This window comes from Eleginops maclovinus, chromosome 4 (genome assembly GCF_036324505.1).
Source record: "Eleginops maclovinus isolate JMC-PN-2008 ecotype Puerto Natales chromosome 4, JC_Emac_rtc_rv5, whole genome shotgun sequence".
NCBI classification, from domain to species: domain Eukaryota; kingdom Metazoa; phylum Chordata; class Actinopteri; order Perciformes; family Eleginopidae; genus Eleginops; species Eleginops maclovinus.
In genome coordinates, this window is record NC_086352.1 from 9,663,274 (window position 1) to 9,687,913 (window position 24,640).

At 40.2% G+C, this 24,640-nt stretch overlaps 1 protein-coding gene and 1 long non-coding RNA gene across 2 annotated transcripts in view; one reads left to right on the plus strand and one right to left on the minus strand.

Annotated features, from left to right (window-relative positions):
• Positions 1-1,039: 1,039 nt before the first annotated feature.
• LOC134863472 (uncharacterized) overlaps positions 1,040-24,640 on the plus strand; it is a 43,816-nt gene continuing 20,215 nt past the window's right edge. Inside the window, exons 1-2 of the long non-coding RNA XR_010165664.1 lie at positions 1,040-1,164; positions 1,476-1,566. This is a non-coding gene — a long non-coding RNA (uncharacterized LOC134863472). The remainder of the gene's footprint in view (positions 1,165-1,475; positions 1,567-24,640) is intronic.
• Positions 8,526-10,662, minus strand: LOC134863508 (ribonuclease P protein subunit p25-like). The gene has a single exon (XM_063882064.1). It carries the CDS (start codon positions 9,876-9,878, stop codon positions 9,042-9,044), a length of 837 nt encoding a protein of 278 aa, XP_063738134.1. The 5' UTR covers positions 9,879-10,662; the 3' UTR covers positions 8,526-9,041.

Consider the following 24,640-nt stretch of genomic DNA (forward strand, 5'->3'; position numbering starts at 1 on the left):
AAAAAAGTGCTTAGCTAATAGAGACAAATGTTATTGAGATTAGAAATAGCTGTATCTCTAAATTTATATTAATCAACGTCCTTTCTTTATTTAAAAAAACCCTAAATATGGTGTTGCTGTGACTGTAACCAACGTGAATTACACATTGGATAACAGGTGGCACTATACAAGCAATTACAATGATACTTTTTCAATCATTAAATATTTATTTGTTATAGTTTTCAATGGCAGTTTCATTCATGTACTTATTTATATCAACGAGTTGCTACACGAACGAAGAATGTACGAGGAGCTTTTGAAAGCACCACAGAGACTTGTGGATTTGATTCTGCCATCTGTTGGGCAAATAGTGTTATCGCTACCATAAAAGGACATTTGCCCACGCACTGCCTCGTATTTCAGAGTTTTAGATTTATACTATTGTACTTTTCATGTTTAAACACATGTATATTATTTTAAAAACAGTTGTTTGTTGTCAATTGTATCCGTCAAAATCGTCTTGGCAAATGCCCATAATTTATTCAAGAACATCATGTATTCTGTTTACAAAAAAGATCAGGAGTAGACGTATAAAGTAATACAATACATAAATACATAGAATAAATAAAGAAAAAAAACAGTTTAATTTTTCAGAATGAATATCTGTTAAATTTACGATTAGTAATGATTGCCTTTTGATCCATACCGTTTTAAAGTAAGCACTACATTGTTAATTCTTGCTAAAAAAATTCAAAATTAGGCTTGGAGTCAGCCAATTTCATATGAAGAATATGAAATGTCCCTACAAAAAAAATTAACTGTACAAAAAAAGAAAATTGCGTCCAAAAGAATCCATCTCCAGACCTCTCTACTTTCTACGGTAAATTGGACGAACACATGGCAGGCGGAAAGGAAGCAAATCCAATACCTTGGTAAGTGATACAAGTAAGTTAAAACATGAACACAAATATAAAAACGTATGTGAAACAACACGAAACAATAACGCGTTGAATAAATCAACCTGATAATAACACGTCTGTTTGTGCTGATGCCCACAAGCCGGTGACATCATATCCGTCCTGCTGTCGTTCTTGCCGCATGGTAGCAAGTTTGAGAACAACTCGTTTTATTTTTCCACAGCTGAATTGAAGAAGTTTGAGGAATCTCAAAGTCCTGAAATCCGGGGTGAGTGTTGTTAAATAATGTTCAGTGAGTTAGTTTACTGAATTGGCTCTCTGAATGGTGGACACCTGTGGTGTAGGCCTATGGGGAAAACGCCTTCTCTAAAAAGGTCTTTTTGCTCAAATTTCACATGTAAATAAATGAATCGATACACAACAAGGCTGACGACATTAAGCAAAGACTCAAGTTGAAACAATGTGAACAACTAAACGATTCTACATTTTAAACCAAGTCCATTAGATGTGTAGGTGCTGCAGGAGGTGCATGCTCTGCTGGGCCTTTTTTCTGATATTGTCAATGTTTGCCAATTTTAGGAATCCCAAAAACCTGAAGGATTTGACCCATACACGTTTCAGAGAGGCATTTGGAGCTTGCAACCAAACATGGCAGGAACAAGATCATGAGGTAAGGTGCTTTTTGATTATTATGGTATGCGGTGAGCTGGTTATAAATCGCCCCAATTGACTTTGATTAACATCTACACATCAGCAAATACTGACTCATATTTGTAAGGTGGCACATATTGCATTGTTTGGTTCTTTAGCATGCAGCAGTGGAGGAGGTCTTAATCGTTTCTAAGAGTTGTGTTGGGAATGGTGAATGCATTAGCTCTTAATGTGTTTGTGATAATTGTTTTTTTCTGCATGAGAAGTACTCTGATTTGCTTTGGAGAGAGGAGAGCATTTGTCTGTGGAGTTACGGTGCGTGTTGTGTGACATTATAGCAAACAGCTCATGTGGACTTTTAGGAGTGCTTGTGTTGTAAAACAAGGATGGCAACTATTTGGCATGTGGTATGATAGTTTCTCATGTATAATAAAGGCATGCTTGTCATTACATCTGTTAATGTGGCATGCAGTATTTCTGTCTGGAAATGATAGTTCCTACCATAGTTACCATTCATTGGACTCAGTATGGTCGCTGTGGCGCCATAGTGCATCCTTGATGACGTCAATGTACTCCGATATCCTCATTGGACCAATTACTCTCTGATATCTGTTGTCTTGTACAAAACCACAAGTGCAAATACATGAGATGCATCTGATATAAACATTGATCATGTGTGATGAGTTGTCACTACATTTTTAGTAGTAACTTTACATTTCATTCATTGTAAGATTGACTATTGGTGATTTCACAAAATAGTTATCCAATGAGGTTCTTGAAATACTCATCAGTAGTGTGGGTTTATCATCTTAGGTTGTAAAATAAAACATCAGAACAGCTAGAATTGTTTGTTTTGGTCTTAAAATGACATCTCTTTACCGTAATGGATTTTTTTAAATCAGAAAAAGAGCATACTTATTCTAAGGTACCATTTAAGAAGATATTATAGTAGGCTATGTCTTTCACAATATAGCCTAAATAATATCTATATTGCCCAGACCTGTCTCTTTTTGCTGCAAGAGACGAGATAACCTAAAGATTTAGTGTCAATAAATGCAGGTGCCCCTCCACTGGAGCGGTACATGTACCTGGTCAGATTACTTTGCTTTTCCTTAACAAGAATCGTTCCTGGAAGATAAATCGGATACAGTGCACTGCATCTTACCATCTTGCCCTGAATACCAAGGTCCAGTCCACAGAATACAAACTCAACTCTTACACGCTTTCAAGTCTGAAATGGGCTCGTGCTTAATGAGTCCGAGGTGAATTGTGCAAATGTAAATTAGTCTGAGTTGATGGGGAGCATCAGGGTGCCACAAATGAATTTCAGTTGGAAGATGTTAAGCCTGATTCTGTGGTTCTCCTACTGAGATCTGGCCTTGTAGTCGGTAATGAGGGTACTGATTCGGTTCTGATTGGAGCACCCTACTGCTTCAATGGAGTAATCACAACTGTGTTGATATTACTCTACCAATCCTCCCACTGTGCGGAGTGGACCCCCAGCTGGCACTGTTTGAATTCAAATTAACCAAATCATTAAGTCGTACTGTGGATCTTGGTTCAGAATTTGTCTGGCAACATTGGACGATAAAAATCCCTCACGTTGCGTAGCTGGCTGCTGTTTTTGTTTTTCATAATTTGGTGGAAAGTATTTGAGTACAGTCACTGTCAGCTGACCCCACTTTAGAAAATGTTTTTTCTAAATAGTGATGTTTTCCTTTAAAACCCCAAATGAACGTGTAGATGGCACCACAGAGATGCACTTAGAATGGTCCTGGGGAAAGAAAGGATGACCAATGGTGTTTAACCACTGATATCCATTGTGTAACTTTAACTTAGCTACTTTAAATTAGTTTATAAAAGCAACATTATTAATGACTGCTTCACTGCATGTCAACAAGAGCCTTTAATAGTTAAATCTAATAGGTAAATCTATTACCTTACAGTTTTTATAAAATACTTAACTTGCCATGTAATTAGGCTTGCATATTCGTTATCGACTGCATACTGTTTTATTTAAAAAACAACATCATCATTAATCATAAATGTTGTCTGTGTTGACAGCTGCACAAAGCTAGCTAAAGTATTTTATAGATGTATGTGTTACACCAGCTTCATCATGACATACAAATCACTCAAACAATAAGGTATGTAAGCGGTACACTTGATACATAAGAATTAAAAACTAAAATAGGCTAAACATATTGAAATAGCAATAACTCCCTTCTGGCTGGCAGACATAGCCTCTCTGTTAACTGGACATAACATGCACACCCTGAAACTTAACATTGTACATTTACATTATAGTTATTCTATATTCCATGTCACTGTATTATTTGTATATTTCTCATTTGTATTCATTTTTGTTTTTATTTTTAGTTCTAATTATTTGTAATTTGTTGTGCTTCTTCTTTTTGTATTTCGCTGCTGCAATCAAAACATTTCCCAGTTTGGGATAAAGTATTTCTGATATACTGAAAATACACAATAAAGAAAATACTTTTACCTCAAGTCTAATACGGCCTGACTATACGCTGTACAATGAAAGTCAGATTTTCACAATTTTCTACCAAAAAAATGTCAATAATTAAAACACTCTGGTCATATTAGGCGTGGTTCATTGATCGTTCAAATCTACCATTGGTAAAGTATTCAGTCTGTGCCCTAATAACTGGTAAACCCAAAAGTTCTAATACTTGCAGTTAGTTTGTGTATTCATCATAGTTTTTGGGTAGTCTGTAAAGAGATGTTAAGTCCCTTGCTGTTCCTCAGGTAATATGCTTAAGAAAACCACAGTGCCTTCTTTTCAAGGAAAACACAATATATTGATCGCAGTGGAAAGAGGCATCCAATTACAGCGATAACAACGAGAGGCAGCGGCTGTTCATCACTCTATCAGTGCTGAGGAGAACACTGAGGAATGTTAATATGCATCCCTGGAGCACTGCACCTTATACTTGGTTGGTTTTCACCTCTGAACACAGCCAGTATATTAAAGCCGTTCGGTCACCATATTAATCACAGCAAAATCAATTTCCCCCACATTGTACAAGTGCAGATTTTTACCTTGGAGGTCATAGAGCAACTCTTTTTTTTTAATGTGCTTTTTCTTCACGTGCTATTTTTTCCCGTTGCAGCAGTATGTGCTCCCGTGGTTGTCTCTCCGTTTTAACTATCTTTATTTACGAATATCAGACTGCACAGTTCAGCCAGTACCAGTGCTGTTTATCGTTAGTACTTTTTAGAAGACCTAATTTATGCTTCAAATGGGTTAAGCTAATTGAATCTGAATCCCTTATTGACGTGAGGGGGGATGTAATGATGATAAAAGGGTGCAATATTTACACTTGCTGAAATTAAATTAGGAGAAAGAGAACGCAACATTTCAATGGGATAGCATTTAGATTGTAATTTATTATTTGAAAGAAAATAATGCTGCCCACAGCCAGCACATTTTATTGTTGTAAATGCTGTTATAGGATGATAAATAAATGCAGATACTAATCTATTCCCTCTGTTCTACAGTGCCATGCATTTCTGTCAAGTGTAAAAGCATCCTTAAGCTAAGAGGTGTTTCTGAACTTATCCCTCCACCAGAGGGCAGCAACACTCAGAAAAAAAAGAACAACTCTTTTTGGCTTTCTTCACATTTTGCAAACCCATCCCTTAATTATTTTTATTTCAAAACAGTCATCACAGACGTATACATGTAACTATACATCAGACCATGCAAAGGTTTTTAAATAGCTTGAGAAAAGCCCTAAAGAACATCTCATTCATGTTTTGCCATTTTCTTTTTGAGTTCAAACACCACAATGCACAGGTCATTACAATTCCATGTTAGTAACCACTGAGTCATAGGTGATTTCTTTTTAATTTTCTGTGTTTAATGAAAATACAGTGTGCCCTCATTTTCTATAAGGGCTTTTGAAAGGCTGCTGAAGACATTTTGGTCCCTGAACTTCTCATTTCTGGCAGCCCTCTAGTCCGTGTTCATTATCTGCTCTTACAGCTTTGACTCCAGCACAGCAATTACATCCTCGGCTCTGCTGATTAATCCAACATGGAGGCATTTCTCAAAATGGTTTTGAAAAGACATTTCCAAACACTTACCAGGGAGTAGCTGTGGCACGGCTTGTTTATGCAGATAGACCACAGCCAGTCATATTGCAATAAGATGTTTTCAATAGCTGCTTAAGTGTTCTCTTAACCTTTAGTGCAGGAAACAATGGACTGTTGGGAAGTGATTAATTCGCTCTATTTTACTCCTGACATAAAATGGAGGTCTGCCTGATGTCATGTTTGGGTAATGTACGTCTCTCTATTGTAAAACATATTCCCTCTATGGCCATTCGTTAATATGTCTCCGCTGCTCTCTGCTTAACTGCTTAACCTTCCATTCTCTCCTGACAATCACATAATCAATCACTGCCCCATTACTTGACAAGGCAGACAAAGGGAGTGTATGTGTGACAAAAACCTTTCGGCCCGTTGCGACAAGAAGAGGAATGTCAACTTCAGAGGGCTAACATAGGCAGAAAACATAGGCCCAGTAAATATTCAATTTAAAGAATTTCCAGATAAGGCGAGTTGAAAAATTGAGGCAGCACCCATTCTTCTAGATAAGAGAAGACGGAGCCATCTGGAGGCTGGGAGATAGCGAACTCCCACACCATCCCAGAGACCTCACTCTCATCTGCTGCAGCGGCGGAGAAGAGAAAAATAGAGTGCCAACACTTTCATTATGTTAACTTCAGAATGAATTCATTCACATTCACTTCATGTAGTTATTGGCTTTGGTAAACAGAATGGTTCTGTTGTCCCCACCACTATAGATAACTGTGATTGCTCAGTCTCAACAAAACTGTTCTTTATTAATGAGTTAAAAACTAAATAACTACTTCAGATATAAAGTAAAAATATTGCTTTGCATTGTCATTTAAAACAATGTCACCCAGTCTGCAGTTAAATAGCTTATACAGCCGCTGCCTTAACAACAACCACACAATAATAATGTATTCTTTTACTGAAATTGTTTGTCATACTCAGTGGGGGGAAATAAGCATCCCTAGTCTCTGGAGTTGCTCCAACCCAAACAATCTTTATGTTTATCTCCTTCATGGATGAAAGTGAGGGCAATCAAGACCTTACCCGCTTTCCTCCGAGGTGTTTGAAACATTTGACACACTCTAAATCTACTGGCGGTATAAAATACAAAGTAAACCAATGGTGAATTTCAGGCCCGTGCCTTTTTATATCCTTTATATCCACCTTGACTACATCTTTGAAAACAAAGAATATTGGCAAAATGGATTCCCAGCTTGTGAATAACCTTGTCCACACTCCTATAATGCACCTTGTTGACTCCTCCAGCATGCTATTTCGTGCCAGCCACAATGGATTTAGCTGGGGATAATGCTTTTGTCAGTATGTTTTATCTATTCCTTCACTCAGGTACGCTTTGCCGTTATCCGTAATTACCCCTACTGCATTTTACACTTGGCCCAGAATTCTTAATGCTTGATAACAGATGCAGGTCGATTTGAAATTTACTTATAGAGGTATTATCTGTTTGACCCGCATCGCAGACTGACTGTCCCAAAGGCTCTTGGGTGAAAGCTGTTAACTCTGTGATAACAACGACCTGGAGTGATAACCTTCCAGCAGTCTCGAGGACACACAGTTTGCTACATATGTGCTGTATTGCAGTCGCAGCATTTCTTATTCAACCTTGAGTGCTCGGCTGTGCTCTGATTCATTTAATGGGATCGAGAGGGAGGTTAATCACTGTGTCCGCCTTAGACTGTTAAATTTGGGCTGACCATTATATGAAATATTACGATTTGTATTCTTTTGAAAGACGAATTTGAACGCTGATTCCAGAGAAGTGAACTCTCCTTTTCTCACCCATTTTGAAGCTGTAACCGAATTCTCCGCAGTTAATAGTCACTTTGATTAATTTACTTCAGGAGGCAGACATCTGCGTTTGCAGATTTTCATTAAGATCAACAGTAAAAGCCTCAGACAAGGTTCCACTTGTCTAAGTTATTATCCCCAGAAGACATGGTTGATTAAGTGGAAAAAGCTCCTATAACTACTTGAATCAAACAATTCTCTGGAAGGTTTATTTAGTCTTTAATGTTTACGACAACTTTTTAAGAAGTATATGTAGAAATCTTTAACCCATAAAATGAAATAGGGGTGCTGCAAGCTGTGTTTTGTTTTTTCTTTCTCGCGCTGTGCATACTGCATGCAGTTTAATTTGATCCAATTGCCAAAGATGTCGGCAGCATTCAGTTAAGCTTCAGCAATCACTCAGCAGTACCTTTTTTTTTTTTGCAACTAAAAGGGTATCTAAATGGTGTGAAAATCCACAGGCAATGCATGAAATCTGTCAAACTCTGCAACCATCTAATTAATAATGTCAGTCAACTAACTTTATAATGTTGCTGTGAAAACTCAAGACCTCATTGTTGTTTATTTTTGTTCATAAAAGGGAGAGTATAGAGGAAGATATATACTGTACTATACAATAGATATGGTGGGTGGGTAGGCCTATTCACTGAAAGGAAGAGATATTGTGTTGCCTCGGTTTCATATATTTTACAGGAACAGTGTAGTGCGAAGCTCTGTCAAGCCTAGTTTTAATCCTTTTCTCCACTGTGTTGTGTGATGTTATGTTGTTATCTTAATGATAATCTTTGCCTGTATTTCTTCCCGAGGCATTTCTGTCAGGCCGGGTTGGTTTAGGAGCTGTGCCTTATCAACAGCTTTGTCATTAAATCAGCTTTTTCTACAGACAAATTTCACTGCTGTTATTCTTATCAAATGATCAGCACGCTGTGATTTTCTGTTCAATCAGAGCATTGCGAATTCCATGATGAGCGAGCAAGAAAGATTAAATACAAAACAACATTTCCATTGGAAAAAAAACAATTTATTTAATTCTGTTTTCATAAGAGTTAATATATCCCACAAATAAACTTGGTATGTTTTGCATTTGTCATACCATCAATGGCTTTAAACTTTTGTATTTTATACACTTTGATATACCTTGTGTATTTTTAAAAGCCACACTTAAGAGCATGGAGGAATAAAAATGATTGCAACATGAAGCTAACAAAATGTGTAGTTTACTGCAAGCAGGAATCTAGAACCTGTGCAATTCATGGCTTTCTCTTTTGTTGGTGTGTAATGGGATGTGGATCTGTCAGAGATTTGATAGCACGGTAGCACACATCACTATTATGTGAGAGACCATGTTGGATGTGCCTCGAAACACTTCCCTTAAATGCTGTGTGTACAGAGGCAAGCTTTCGAGTCCCAGTCAAACTGACCTCTGGAGGCTGGAATAGGTACTCAGTTCTTCTGAGAAAGCACTGTTCTGTCTGAGTGAGTGTTCTGATTGTCTCAGCATTGTGCTTGAGTGGAGGGCAGCGCCAAATGAACTCCTCTGATACAATCCTCTCCACTGTTTGACACCAGTTCAGCCAGTCAGTGAGGAGCGTGGACTGAGACTCCTTCCCCCAAACACACTCTCTTACAGTGAGGGAAACTGCTGTATGGCAAAGGTCCAAGAGTTCTCTTGCATGGTGTCTGCGGGGCGGATTCAACAGCCTCTCTCTCCTCCCACAATGCACCGAGAGTCTCTGGAGGCTGATAGCCCGGTTCCTGGGGATCCAGCGGGTCTTTGGAAAGAAGGATGCTAATGGAGGGCACGGTCCTGTGCACCGTCATTTCCGATGCCCCCCCCTCGCTGCTCTCCCACACTTCTTTCACCACCTTGTACTGCAGCTTGGTCAGCTGGTGCAGAGAGCCCACTTTTCGTTTCATGATCTCAGCACAAGTGATGGTCTTGGTGACGGCGCGGCCTGACCCGGTGAAGACCACCTGCCTGAGCCCACCATCGCTCACACATCCCCCACTTATGCCCTTCTCTCCCTGCATCCGTGTCATGGCAAATCCCATTAAGTTGCGGATCTTACTTCCCTCCTTCACGCGCATCTCCAGCACCCCAGAGGCCAGTCCTGGAAACGGGCAGGGGCTATCCTCCTCAGTTCGGCAGACTTTCTTAAACCCTTCCTGTCCTAGTTTGAGTGCAGCGGGAGGGACTGGCACTGGCATGGGCTTCAGCGGGCTAGAAACATTGTTGATCACTGCCGGCTGGACGGCATTGCTATAAATCTGGTTATGGTATACGGGGCAGCTCCCTGAAGGTACCCCATTCTCAATTTGGATCGGGCGGCTCACCTCTAGTCCGGGAAGGGGCCTGACAGCGTCTCTGATCAGGTACGGGTTCTGGCCAGCGATCATTCCGCACCCGGTGAACATGTCTTCTGTCTTCAATGCTCCGACGCAATGTTAGTCCCGAATCACGCTCTCCCCACATGGAAAACAGCTCATCATAATTTTCTCATGCATGTAGCACTTTCCTCTACCTCCAGTCAATAGCTGTAAAGTTTCAAGACTTCACATAAGAATTATTAACCGCTCCCCACGAGCACTATCAATGAAGTCTTTAAAGCTCCCTCTCAGAAAGAGCTGGAGAAATAAGATAAACGCCCGGCTGCTGAATTAAGAGCACAGTCGGGACCATTGAAGATGTTCTTTAAAGAGTATCTCAATTTCATACCATCAATTTAAAATTGCCCTGGAGATGGATCAAAAATAAAATAGATAAATTATTCTCTTTCCGTCGATTGCATATATTTCCTATGGTGCTTTTATCCTTAATCGTCATATGGAGTACTTTGTTGATTCTTCTGAAACAAAACTTTTCTAAAGGAAAACTAAAAGCTCAAATTAAGACTCCACCTTTCTCTCAGTGATCCAGTCCAGCGCTGTTGATTTTTACCAGCTGATCATGTCGCCTTTAACTCAAAATTGACTTCTTTTCCAGCTGTTAAAGTCCTTCTCCTGTTTTGGACCTCAGGTTGTTTTTACTCCAGCTTGAGTTGGTCTGCGTCTCCTCTCCTTGTGCTCATCTTGGCATCCACAGTAGAGGCCAGGGCTGCACGGAGGTCTGCACCTGGGGTGTCCTCCCTAGAGCTCTGTCTTGTTTCCAGTGATGCTGTGGGAAGTCTGTTCTGTTCCCCACAAAGAGACATAAGGGACAGGAGCTGCCTCACAAATGCTCACAGGAGGAGTGTCTGTGTGGTTGAGGGGGAGCATGAGGGAAAGGGGAGACAGCCCTCTTAAAGGCGCAGGTCTTTTCATCTTTTAGATGAACACCCTCCCCTCCACGACTGAAGCCTGCCGTCTGAGGAAAACGAGAAGTGCAGGCTTACTTTGTCCCTTTAAAACCTAGAACGCAGATCCCCGGCAACTTTGTCAATCTCTTTAGAGGACGTTCCAGTGTTCAATGTACATGACTGATTAAACCTGAGTTCTGAAATAGAGATTCAGTCAAGCTTTAAAAATGCATTTTCAGCTACGAAACAATGAATTAAATTAGCTCTGTTATAATTGAAAACATCCTTCAAAGAGCCACTGAAAGTCACCAGCATTAAATTGCACTGTACTTAGCCTTTATCCTATTAGATGTTTGTGACTATTACAATTTACATAATGCAGCATTAATAGCTTCATTGTTGAGGCAATCAAGTGGCACGGTAAGAATGCCTGTCTCTCAACGCTTGAATTGTTATATTGTTTCAAGGGCTGGAGAGCCCTTGTGATCAAGGACACCAGGACCACAAAACGCACAGAGGTGTGACTTCCATGTTTAAGGTGCTGTATTAAAAGTGACTGTCTTCATTAGACTGCTGTATCTTTGCAGGTGAGGAGATGGGGCTGACAGGTGGGGTAATAAGCATCTTAATGGGCTTTCCATCACCAGTGGAGGGCGCTGGCCCGCTCCATTCTGCACCGAGTCGGGCCCAGACAGCTGTGGCTTCGCCCCGTTCAGCCCAGTCTCCCGGCCGACAGGTGGATTTGTTTTTGTGTGTGACTGACAGATGGGAGAATAGGTAAAGACAGCCCACTGAGGCTGAACCTATGAGGCCGAGACAGAGAGGCAGACAGTCCTAACTACTCTCTGCTCAGTATATCTCACGCTGCACAGTAGTACACAGCCTGTATAAACTCACTGTGGCTCTGCCTTACTGTGAGGCTAATTCACAATGGCATGTGTATTATATTGGATCCCTATGGTAATCAAGGAAAAAACAAGTAAAAAGCCCCCACATGTCCTAAATCCAACTGGTAAAATGGTAAACTGGATTTGAAAGTATTTTATTAACAGAGTTTGACTGGGTATCGGCTCGGCAGAATCAATAGATTGATCTGATCCAAGGAATGATTAACTCTCTTCTTTAATTTGTATGTATGGGATGGGGAAGCCATTTATCTCCCGAGTCATTCAAGACACTGCAGGAGACATAGTGACAAATATCTGTCTTTTTCTTGTGTTTTTTGTTAGCTAAAAAGAAAAACGGGAGAGAAGGAAGATGGGGGGGAGGACAGGGGGGTCTGTAGCGCACACCACCAAAGTGATCATTCTGTTGTTTGGGAGAAATTACCCTCATCAGTCATACAGAGATGCACAGCTGCCTAAGGGGATCTGGTAATGTTACTGCATAATAAAGTGTGTTTGTGTGTGTGCACGCATGTGTGTGTTCAGGGTTACAGCGAGAGTGAACGAGCAGAAAATACAGGGGGTTAAAAAAGTCTGATTTAACCACAGAGAGGTTTAAATTGATGATAATAGCTGCTCTGTAATCATCCCTCCTTACGCTGCGACGTTGTCACATCATTTATTGCTTCTCGGTTTATCTTCAGGAATGAGTGAATGCTGGCGGGATTGAGTGAAATGTCTACCAAAGTTTTTGTGTCTCCATCAAAGACAAAACTATTCTCCAGATGGCTAAATAAAACCATCAGTGCTTTGCAGAAGTGCGGTGTATTGACCTTTTTAGAACAGAGCCTTTTTCCTTTAAGTGGCTTCATTTAATGATGGGTAGAGGCAGCGGCGCTCATGCCTGGTCACTCACTCCTTCACACCTCCTCCACAGAGATGGCCTCTGCTCCTGTAGCTCTCTAAGCACTTACTCCTCACTTTATCCGACCTTGGCTGGCATCTGTGACAATCTTGGCATTCTCTCCCGTACACTAGCTTCCCTTTCTTCCCTCGATAACCCCCTCCAGCTTTCACTTCTGCCCACCAGAATTAAAGTAAAGAAAACCCATTTATTCGGAAAGACTGTGACAAATACATAGTAGAGGTTGTGTCTTGCTGCTCCCGCTCTTTGCTATGTACTTTAGATGTCTGAATTGGTTGTTGTTATGAATTGTAGGGCTGTCCTGTCTTTGTTGTTTGTTGCAGCATTGCAGAGTCTCGATGTGGAGGGGCTCGTTGTGCTGTTGTCAGGGCTGCACATAAGCGGCGTGCCTCACTGACAGCCGGTCGCTCACTTTACGTTAACCGCAAGTGTTTTCACGGTCATCAACCAATGGTGGCCTGGAGGCTGTCATTTTGCTCCGTGTGGAGCTTGCCCGCGGCTCGGTTCTGGCCCACAAACTCACAGCTGGCCCTGGTGGGGGGATAGAGCAACACACACGCATGCATATGCACACACAAAGATGCACACGCCTACTGGATGGGCACACACACACACACTCACAGAAAAACTATATGCTCAGCATAAGGCAGGCTGTTGGAGCAATTACAGAAACATGGCAGAACACGATGAAGCAGGCCCCGCTATCAGAAGGGAAATAGAGTGAGCAGAGGAAAAATGATGACGCCATTAATAACAGGGAGGCTCGAGCCTCGGAGGGAGGTGGGGGTGGATGACCCTCTCTGTGATTTCCCTGTGACAGCACTTTGAGGTGCAAATGGTTGTTTGTATTAGATTTTTGGACGTTTAAATGGGTATGTTTTTTCTGTCAAATGTAGAAAAATACAACGTTGGTGTAATGTACCAAATGATGCGTGAAGTGATGTTATCCCGTCACTCATGCATCCATTACTTTTGTAAATGACAGGTCAGACCTCTTCATTCTTTTCCCCTATATTTGCGGTCTGCATCTCTGTCTCAAGCCAGTCGTCACATCTCTTCCCTCCAGTCGCAGCTTTCCCTTTGGCACTGCAATGCAGATGTGTCAGACACAGTGGCGGGAAACTTTCACTGAAGATGCTTGTGAAAAAGGGACATGAGAGAGGAGCGAAAGGCATAAAAGAGGAGTGGTGGGTAAAATATGCAACACTATCAGAAATGATAAGGAGAAAAAGTTGTTTGCACTTGGAATTGCTTAGCAAGAATGTGGAAAGGTGGGAGCATACGTTAGGGGAGAAATCCGACGTGGCAACTCTTGATTTATGAGGCCTGTCAATGAAAAGGCTGTCTTTAGCTTCATCACCTTTACAGCTTTGCAAAGCTCTCACACCAAACTATATTGATGTTTCTGAAGTCTCACAATGATATTAAAGTTTGCCTTTTTTTTTGTTCAACATGTAATTGAATAGGGCGGAGCTGAACCCTGTTGATCCACACGTTCAGTTTTATTATTCTACACAGTTTGATTAACAGCACTGTCTCTTATTTAAATTAGCAGCAGCAGTTGATAATCACATTTATGTTTAGTGTGCCTGTTTTGCTTGGCCTCGGGCTAAAACTTAATGGACTTTAAAGAACATTTTTGATCAATTATGTCAAGACTTAATGAAACAAATGAAAAAAATAAAAAATGAATGCCTTCGAGCAAGTATTTGTAGCTTTCAATTTTGGGAACATAATGCTGTTCGTCATAACGAGGAGAACAGGATATCAAAATAGTAAGTATCAACATCAAAGACAACCATAAAACACAGCTGATGTTGGTTCCATGTGTTTATGGAATCCGATGGATGTAAAGTATGCATGCATTAAACCAATAACGTACCTGTAAGTAAGTACCTGGTCTACTTCCTATCTTGTCCAAACAGCTATTTTCTTCAATCTTTGTCTGTCTTCTCTGTAAAGGTATTTCAGTCTGTAAAAAAAAAAATCTTCTGTGACCCTGAACATGAGCTTTACATAATCAGAAATTCTTTTTTGCAGGTGCCTTTTCCCCCGTTTTACAGTAATATCCATTCAATGTGAATCCATCTTTTTATGTAGTAGTTTCCAATCTTTCTAGCAGAGTCAGCTTTTCCCTGTGTCATATTCAAATTGCCTACATGCCCTCAAGGGATTCAAAGTAAACAATGCATGCATATTCTCAAATATTGCTCTTTATAATTGTATCTCCTTGGATGGAAGTCTCCCTGTTTACAGATTATTCTCCTCCAGCCTTATCAGAGTTATATTTGTTACCCGTAATGCAAAGTGAACACTTTCTAATGCTGCTGGATTACCATATGTCTCCAAGGTTAGCGGTTCTTTGTCAGCAGTGCTACTGCTCATTTTTGCAAGGCAAGACAAGCTCTATGAACGCCAAATTCGTCAATGACTGACTGGTCATTTAGTGGGTGATGATGTTGCGACATTGGCCTTGAGTTTTGTATTTTAAACCAACGTATTTCATTCCCCTCTACTGCTAATGTATTTTCTGTAGCCGGATCCGGCAGAACATTTTGTATTTTTAAATATCCACTTTATAATCTATGCTTATTTTCTTGTCTTCTATTTGAGCTTTGGATATTATTTTCCCTGAAACCAATTTATTGACTAATTTAAATCTGCCTCCTTTGGGTCCAAAACCTGCCTTTTAACAACACTGCACTGGATCAGTGGCTTCTGTACAACAAAATGATACAAAATAGGTTGTGGCTCTCTGTTCCCCCCAGTCTCTCATAAACACCTTCCTGTCACTGAGTTTCCAGATGGCCACGCTCCTCTGTATCCCACAGTTCATAGCTCTAAACTTCCTAGCGCACACATTTGCATCGGGTCACTGCTCACTCCGACACGCTAGAGGAAGAGGAGCACTAATCCTAACCAGCATGCCTCCCTGGAAATGCTCTCTATGCAAATGGTTGTCTTTTTTTCATTTGGGATCCACAGTGAGAGTGGTTTGATGGCATGCATGTGCATCCAGTAGGGATGTTGTAACAGACGTGTGGCTATGGCTCAGTAGGTGTGGCTCTTTTGGCAAATGACCTCCTTAACAGAGTTGTTTCAGGTTTTTTTTTGGATGGTGAATGGTTGTTAGAAAACATAGCAGTGAACTTTTAAAATATCCGTTCACAGGTCCACGCCGGATTTATTCTGTATTTAATTGCATCAGAGAGCAATCACTCTCTGCCCTACAAATCCTTGGTAAAGCTGTGCTTTACAATAGAGCCATAATTGCAGGAGTTTAATTGCCTGCCAATGCTCTGCTCCCACTGCCTGCTTGCATTGAAGAGCTCAATAATTAGAAACAGGCAGAAATTAGGTGGCAATTTTGTCTTGGCAATTATCATAATGCAAAAGAAGTGCCATTAGTATTGTTACCCCCACAGTACACACTCCTTTGACACCGTCAAGTCCCTCTCTTAGCTGCTGGGTACAGCGACTCCTGATTTCCCTGTAGCCTTTGCACTTCCTCACTCACTGCTTTAGTCATCAGCTATCCAGGCCAGCAGCACACTCTGAGTCAAACTAGCAGACTGAACACATCCATGCCCCGAGAGTTGGGAGGATTAGAAGCTCCAGCATTAGCAGTCTGTGTTTCCTTTAAAGGTATATAAATGAGCTGTTAATCCTCTTCCACCATGTCAACCATGAAATTGTGTTTGATATAACAGAAAAATTAATGCAGTTGACAGATATTGTATTTGTACCACACTGACATTTCATTTTGGTTCGTTGGATTTTCATTGTTTCGACTCCCTAGTTGGATGGGTTCCTGTTTTTGATGTGTTTTTTCAGCATATTGACGAGTAAATATAACAGGCAAACTTTATCTGCTGGAGAGTGTAACTAAGATGTGTGGTACTGTATGTTCAATGTATGTTTGGATGGCAACATTTAAGCTAGACCTTAAATATGATCTAATATGAAGGACCTTTTCTGAATACCCAGATTAACAAACACCCTTACACACTTAATTTCTATAATACAGTATTTCAATTCAATACTCATTTTCGCTCCTTAATATCTGGTCAGGTGGTAATAAACCATGTTTTCAATACAACTGGATTTCTCTAACTACATCTACTGAGGGGCTACAGCCATGTTTATCAATGCTTCAGATGTATTTAAGCATCAAACTGCAGATTGCCTCCAAAATGAAAACAAAGTGGTGGGAGAAGGATGCTTAAAGTCATTCAGCGTAATCACTTCCATGGTTTTGTCGACTTGTATTGCCAGTAGCTTTGAGAATGTTTTTCACATTCCTTAATTCCTCGCTTCGTCCATCACTCTTTACTTGGTTTGCTATTGTTTTGTACAACATGTTGTTACATTTATGAACACTTTGATTCAAAGGGTATTATCCTTATATATCACATGTCTCAAACTCTGTACCGCTGCTATGAATGATAGAGCTGCAATACAAGGAAGATACAACACATTTCTGATCAGGTACTCCAGAGTGGTCTGTGGGCAATGAAATGTAGAGTTACTTTGTTAAACATGCTTGCCTTTTGAATACAAACACTTAAATACCACCTAGGCACTGGGCAATTATTTTTTCTTTAGTCACTTTGCTTATTTTCTTTGTATGAGAAACGATAATAAAAAAACAGCCAGGCGTGAAGACTTTCCCACTGAAACAGTATTTATTTTGTTGTTCGCTATTAATATTTGTTACGCTTTTATTTTGAAGAACTCTGGCATGTCTGAACACTTGCACAGATCCTGAAAGCATAGACACAATTGCAGGATCTTTCTGCCTAATCAAAACAACATGGAGTTCAAAGAACATCTGGTTGTCTGTGGGACAATTTAAAAAAGATAATTTGATTTCATTATGCTCCATTTAGAGAACAATGCTGGGTTAGTTTGTGTTACACAGCCTTTCAGAGATGATCACTTCACACGGCTTCTTTTCCATAGCCTTAGGCAGTTGGTAGAAACTTCTGCATGACTTCCTCACAATCTGTTTGTTCAGTCCATTGCAAATTGCGTTTAAAAAAACCAAACATTTTAGCTATTTTCTTCATGTGAATGCATGAGAGCAAATGCTGACTGCTGTGTTTGCCACACATGGGGGAAGCGACCCTGGTATCCACACATACAGCGACATCATGTGCATACTCTCTTTTGCGTACTGTATTTTCCTTTTTCTTTCTTTCAGCGTCTTCACACAGATATATAATGACGGCAGGCAACCTATTGTTGCTATATGTGGACGACATGCTACATCCATGCACAGCAGGTGGCTAAAAACTCCTCAACGTATGGTAATAGCTTGTGCTGGATTATAACTTTCATTATTATGCCTTCAGTAGCTGAGGCCGTCATATTTTTGGCTTTGTCCTCCCGTCTGTTCATTCGTCTCATTCTTAAGGATATATAATCTATGGGAAACCTTTACAGGAGTGTTTTCAAACTTACAAAAGGCCTCCACTTGGACAGAATGATGAACTGAGTAGGATTTGATTTAAAGGCTTTATCTTTGCATGTGCACAATAGCTAAAGCGTAGTTTTGGCAATGAAAATATTAAGTCCCAGGCTCCTCCAAACATAAATTTACATAATGAGAAATCATGCAAGAGGAAATAGAAGTAAAGCAGTGCAAGTAACAACCCCTACTTTGACCATAACTCAAGAATATATGTGCAAATGATGACATTGACACTCAAATGTTGAATATTCTATAATTGGTCATGGATGTAACATTAATGTAAACTGTAACTTGTCTAATAGGCTCAGGCTTACAACTACTAACTCTAGTTTGGCCTGTTTTAGCTCTCCATCTACTTATTTACCTAACCCTACCCTAACATCTACAAATAACCAACACATTTGGTTACGATATTAAAAAGATGTTTTGTTATCTTGGGAGCTACCTTTAGTTCGAGCCGCACTCATAAAGTGCCCAACTTAGATTTGATCCCTGCACTGGGGACACCGTGACGCACATAAGAGGATGCGCATGACCTGTTTGTCTCCTGAGCTAACTGTGTTGTATCAGGCAGTTTAGCAGGAGGGTGTTATCTCTGAGGAAAAACAAGAGGTGCTAATACATGCCTGAATAATGAAGAGAAAATGACTTTGGGAATCAGGAAGTCCTTCACCATTAATGTTGAACAACTCTCAGTGGCTCAAAAGCAATCAAGCAATGGGATTTACAAAAGATTTTAATTTGGATGCATTATCCAAACTCCTCACAGACCAAAAGGCAGGCAATTGCTCTGACAAAAGATATGCACTGATAAGTTTGAAGGTCAACAAGCTGCTGCAGTGGAGATATGAGCAGCTGGTCTGTACCACACGCAGTCAGTTGCAGTTAAATACAAATACACTTAATGTATGTTAACACATTAGAGGTTGTCCAGGTGGCATAAACACCATCAAACTGTGTGTACAATGAGTCCTTTTTCACTCCTCATCGAGGTTTACGACCGGTAAAAACACTTCTGTTTCATCACTCGTTTGAATGTCGCATGAAGCACAGCTTACAGTTTCCAAAACCACAAAGGAGAAGAGCTAATGATGCCCTATGTGGAGAATAAAAGGGGGATTAATGAACAACACGGTTTGGAGAAGCTCGGCAGCCGTCGCCCGAACTCTTTACAGTGCATGCATACACTAGGTGAGAATATTCAGGCTTTCACACGTTGCCACAGTATTGAATGGCCTGTTCCGCGCTTGGAGGAGCATTCTGCTGATGGAATCAAAACCCCTTTCACAGATTCAAATGAGGTGCACTCAGCTGTGATTGGTATTGGAAAAGCATTTGTCGGAACAGAGGCTCACAGAAGGCTTCTTAAATACAAGGCAATCACAGTGTCTAACGCAGAGACGAGGCGAGAGGTGTGCCCGGACTGCAGAGTGGAAAACAGGACAAAGGATTATGATGGTAATAAGCAGTAAACCAAAACAAAGTCATCCCCTGATCCCTCATTCTCTCCCTCTCCTTCTCCCTATCTCTCTCTACCCTAAATCCTCTAACACGCTCCCGCCTCCACCTCCCCTCTTTGCATCACATGCACCACATATTGACAGGGCCCATTTTTTTGCAGTGCCTGAGCTACAATTTAAAACTCATTTCTCATTATTTGCGGTGAATCCTTACACACACAATTTCTAATCTGTCGAGGCCATGATGGCTGCTGGCAGAGTCAGAGCGTCTTTATGCAGATGCCCGGCAGTACACCTATATGCAATGTCAACTCCTGCACACCCGGCTGGCCTTATTTTATTACAGGCGTCAGCAAATCTGCATGCCGTCAACTGTGAACCTTTTGTGCTAATGTCTTCCCCCCCCCCCCCCCCCCCCCCCCCCTTTAGCTGAGCTTGTGGTGTACAGACTGAAGGCATTTTTACACCCCAGTGATAATGTGCTAGTGCAGATCAGAAACTGTTTCTCGCTCACAAACTTCAAGCGATACGCTGCTCTGACAGACCTGAGATACAGAATCTGTAGGCACGGGTACAGAGGATAAGGTGGATGCGGTTGAGCTCGGATGGCTGGGGTGAGCAGGAGTTTACAAACCTCTAATTTGGCTAGTTTAATGAAAGGTTGTCAGGGCTTCACTTTATTCCAAAGTGGCTCTCCTCCTCCTGTGTGTGTGTGTGTGTGTGTGTGTGTGTGTGTGTGTGTGTGTGTGTGTGTGTGTGTGTGTGTGTGTGTGTGTGTGTGTGTGTGTGTGTGTGTGTGTGTGTGTGTGTGTGTGTGTGTGTGTGTGTGTGTGTGTGTGTGTGTGTGTGTGTGTGTGTGTGTGTGTGTGTGTGTGTGTGTGTGTGTGTGTGTGTGTGTGTGTGTGTGTGTGTGTGTGTGTGTGTGTGTGTGTGTGTGTGTGTGTGTGTGTGTGTGTGTGTGTGTGTGTGTGTGTGTGTGTGTGTGTTTTACAGGGCAGAAACAGTCATTATTATTCCTGCAGAAACAGGGGTTGGCAGCAGAGGAAAGAGAAGGAAAAAAGGGGGGAAGATTGTGTCTGGGATTGTCCAAGTGTGGCAGTAGTGGTCCTCAGTCACTTTATCAGTGCCACAGCAACGCTTTTCCTTCCATCTATCTGCCCGGCGACTATTCTTCCCCTCTCTCGGAGCAGGAAAACACTCGCTCTCTCACCATGGATGGCTCAACACAATCCCCCCCACCACCTATCCTGCTCACACTATCTCTTCACTCAACATTGCGCTTTGTCTAAATGCTATTCTTTGTGTGTGTGTTTTTTCCATCGCTCAATCCAATCATATTTGTGGAATTGCAGAGCACTGAAGAATTGCCACACTTCACCTCCTCTGCACTTGCTATTTCTATCTGTTCACTTAGAATCAGGGTTGCGTTAAAATTACACACCATGTCTAGCTATCTGCAAGATTTCTTAGACAGGTTTTTTAGTCTTTTAGTTTGTACCCATAATAGTGTTGGAATAATAAGCTGCCATTGTCAGTTGGCTTCAGCTAATAAAACACTCATTCTAGCACCACACAAAATCCCATTCTCAAGTTCAACAATTTAAAGTTTCTTTAATATTCATCAGGAACTTTTCAACTTTAATGTATCTACACATTGGTCATTCATGATAATCAACCCTTTTTTCACTTAAGTTTCAGATAATATTACTCTCAGGGTGACTATTCACTCTGCCTTAAACTTAGGGTTTGGTTTGGGATGAATACTGTCCAGCAGGCGACGCGTTTAATATTTCCTATGATGCAGTCTTTACCTGATGTAATTGCAAACTAACAAGGCAATATCAAGCCATCTATCCACCGCATGATACATTCTCACTATTAGTGCTCTAATTGACTAATTATTTCAGCCTTTAATTAATGAGCACTTAAGTCAGCGAGCCTTTCATGAACACCAACTTGAAGGGCAATGCTGCTCATTGCAATGCAGGGTGAAAAAAAAAGCATACTCAAAATATAAAAGGAGCATTATGTATTTTAAATCAGATCACTTTAAAAGAAAAAACCCCTCAATAGTTGATTTTACATCTTTGTGGTTTTTCTTGCAGCGTTGCCTCCTGTTCCTCCTCTCTCTTTCTCACGCAGTGTTGATACATATTCTTCAGAAATGAAATGTTGATTATTTCATCAATAGCTGTTTTTAGTGACTTTAACACATGTATGTGCACACCTTAATGTCACTTAAAAGCTTCTATGCCTTAGCAAACTGTTTGTCTTTGGGACTGGGAAGCAATCAAGAAAACATTGTATGTAATACTGTAGTTACAGAAGCCAACATTTTCCATGACATTCAAATATATCAAGCTAAGAAGGTTTAAACAGCAAAATAAATGCATATATAGACACAGTAAAAGGAACACAAGTTGAAATAAGGGAATGTAGAATACAAATATAAAAAAACGTATGAATTATTACAAAATGTTAAGAAATGCTCTCAGTGAACAAACATTTTTTGACAATTGAATCTGAAAGGTAAAGTGCGCCGTATTTAATTTTAGGTGCAAAATATACAGAGACGCATAAAGATTTTCAGCGGGACCACAACATGGAATGTATATATCTGAAAAGTGTTTTAACTGCAGTGCGTTATGTAACTGCAATCACATCTCTCTCAACAATCCTTAAGAAGCATTCAGTACACCCATTCAGACATCCAGTAATCAATATGAATGGGTTGAATTAACATTCCTGTTATAATGATGAGGAGGATGATGATGATGATGAGGCTGTTCAGTTGAGGCTGATGTCTGTTAGACTTCACATTCTGAAGATGCTCTATGGATTTTGTATGCATGTATGTCTATTACATTGCAGAACAATGTGTCAAATGCTCATCACAATTTCTTAAGCCCATGATGATGTCAATAAATGACGGCTTACTATTTTATAATTAGCAAATCATTACAACTGAGAACTTGGAATTAGGTCATACTTATCATTTACCATATTTCTAAATTTCAGCATGCAGCTCGTTAACGTATTCACCCTGGTTCTCATTTCCTTCGGTCTTCTAGCAAAGAAAACACTCAAACATTAGTCACCAAGTGTGCTTAAATACATTTTCACAAGTCCTTACTTGATTTATTATTCCATTACAATTTACTTTGACTCTATGACCATAGGAGCTTCCTGTGCAAAGTCAGAGATGTGTTTTGGCAAGGTGAATAAAAAGCCTCCCAGTGGGAATAGAGTATACACAGCAGCGGTGTTATCTGTACATTCACACCATCATGCTGCACAGCCGACACAGATGCTTGTTCAGACATAAAGATGAAATAAACCAGTAATCCGTGGATCACAGAGGGCTGCCCTTTGTGTCTTCTGAAGACTGAAATAGCTGAGCTCTAAGAAAGATCAGAGAAGAATGAATCTGCCTGTCATCATAAGAGCGACGAGGTCAAAGTAAAAGACGGGTCAGGATTCGGAGAGAGCAGGAAGATGTGATGGGGAGCCGGACAGGGAAAGATGTTGGAGGACTTGTTTGGTTTAGGGCTGGACTATCTGGAGAAGTCTCAATTTAGCTGACTGATATTGCAGTAGGAGTTGCGAAATGAGACCAAATTATCCTTTTGAAACTTAAATAATTCACATAATCTTTATAAATATTTGAAAAATATCATGCTGACATTTTTTTTATCAAGGCTGTAATAAACTGGGACTTCTCTCTCTCATCACTCTACTTTATTCTGACATTTTTACACATTTTAACTTTACCCAATCTCGGGCTTACTGCAATTTTAATAGGTAGATATTGTGATTTGGATTAAATGTGCAGCCTTAGTGTGGATATACAGTCCCTGATAAGTAAAAGCATTAGTAGGAGTTGTAATAGTTTTAATGGTTAGGCAGAAAAAACCTCTCCAAAAATGACTCATTCTCCTATTATTATATTTTGCACACAGATAGGTTAACGGACAAATTTGGTTTTCCTGAAACGGCTTAATGGATGAAAAAATAAATCTTGCTGGTTTGAACACAATTTCAACATCAGGTCAACTTCTTTGTAAGTAGCAATTTCTTTTAACAACCTATTGTATAAACGCTTCTCAAAGTGCAGTGTTGTTTCTCTCAAAATCTGCCCGGCTACAGTAACTAGTTTATCAGTGTTGCACAGAGCGGCACATCAAAACCAGCTAAACTGGGAGTGTGATGAGCCTGAGTAGATAATTGATCACGCTGAAATTACACATGGATTTCTGCAGAGCTTACGCCTGAAAATCCATTGTGCTTCTGGTCATCTATTGGAAATCATAGAGGTATGTAATACAGTAAAATGGCTGCAGAACACAGTGTTAATAATCTGTTTACACTTCAATCCCCTTTCCATTGATTTCCATTTTCTTCATGCACCACCTGACATGTGCCACCTCCCCCGAAGGACTTCAGATAGTTTAGAAAAAGAGCACAGACATTCTAAATGAAACACAACTCATTATACCCTTGTTATTTAAGTAGTTCATACTGTTTTTTATGTTGAGCTGTTATCACTATTGAGTAAAATTCATATTGAAAAGCAACCTGTCCTCGATTATCTGCAGAGCATTTTGATAAAACTAGAAATATTTATACTTATAGATTTCAACTTAAATAGTTTTAAGGCATGTGAACACCGCACTGCATATGAAATAAGATTAACACAATGCATACATCTATAGAGTATCTCGTTGTGTTTTCAGTGGAGCCGTTTATTCCAGTTAGCTTATTTGTGAAATGTAATATATAGCATATTAAACAAACACACATAACCTTTCAAACACAGAGTCATTTATTAAACATAATTCAGCAGATGGAGGTTCACACTGTAGGCAGTTCTTTGAGAATATGCATTCAGTTGTGTATGTGTTGCTTAAATCAATTATTTGACTTTATCATAGCCCTAAATTAAAATGTCCAATTGTGTTTTTCTTACTGATATTCAAATTGTACTTACATTTTTTACTATTTTTATGTGACTTTCACATACCTGTACCTGTAGTTCCTGTTTACTGATCGTCTCTCCAGGGTTCTCTTTCAAAAAGTAAAACTTAAAAATGGAACGAAAATGACAGTACACACTTTTCCATTATAGAGACTAATTTAGCTCTTATCTTATGATATTCCATA

Excerpts from the sequence above, each read along its gene's own strand:
- LOC134863508 (XM_063882064.1), bottom strand. The coding sequence starts at position 9,878 with ATGTTCACCGGGTGCGGAATGATCGCTGGCCAGAACCCGTACCTGATC.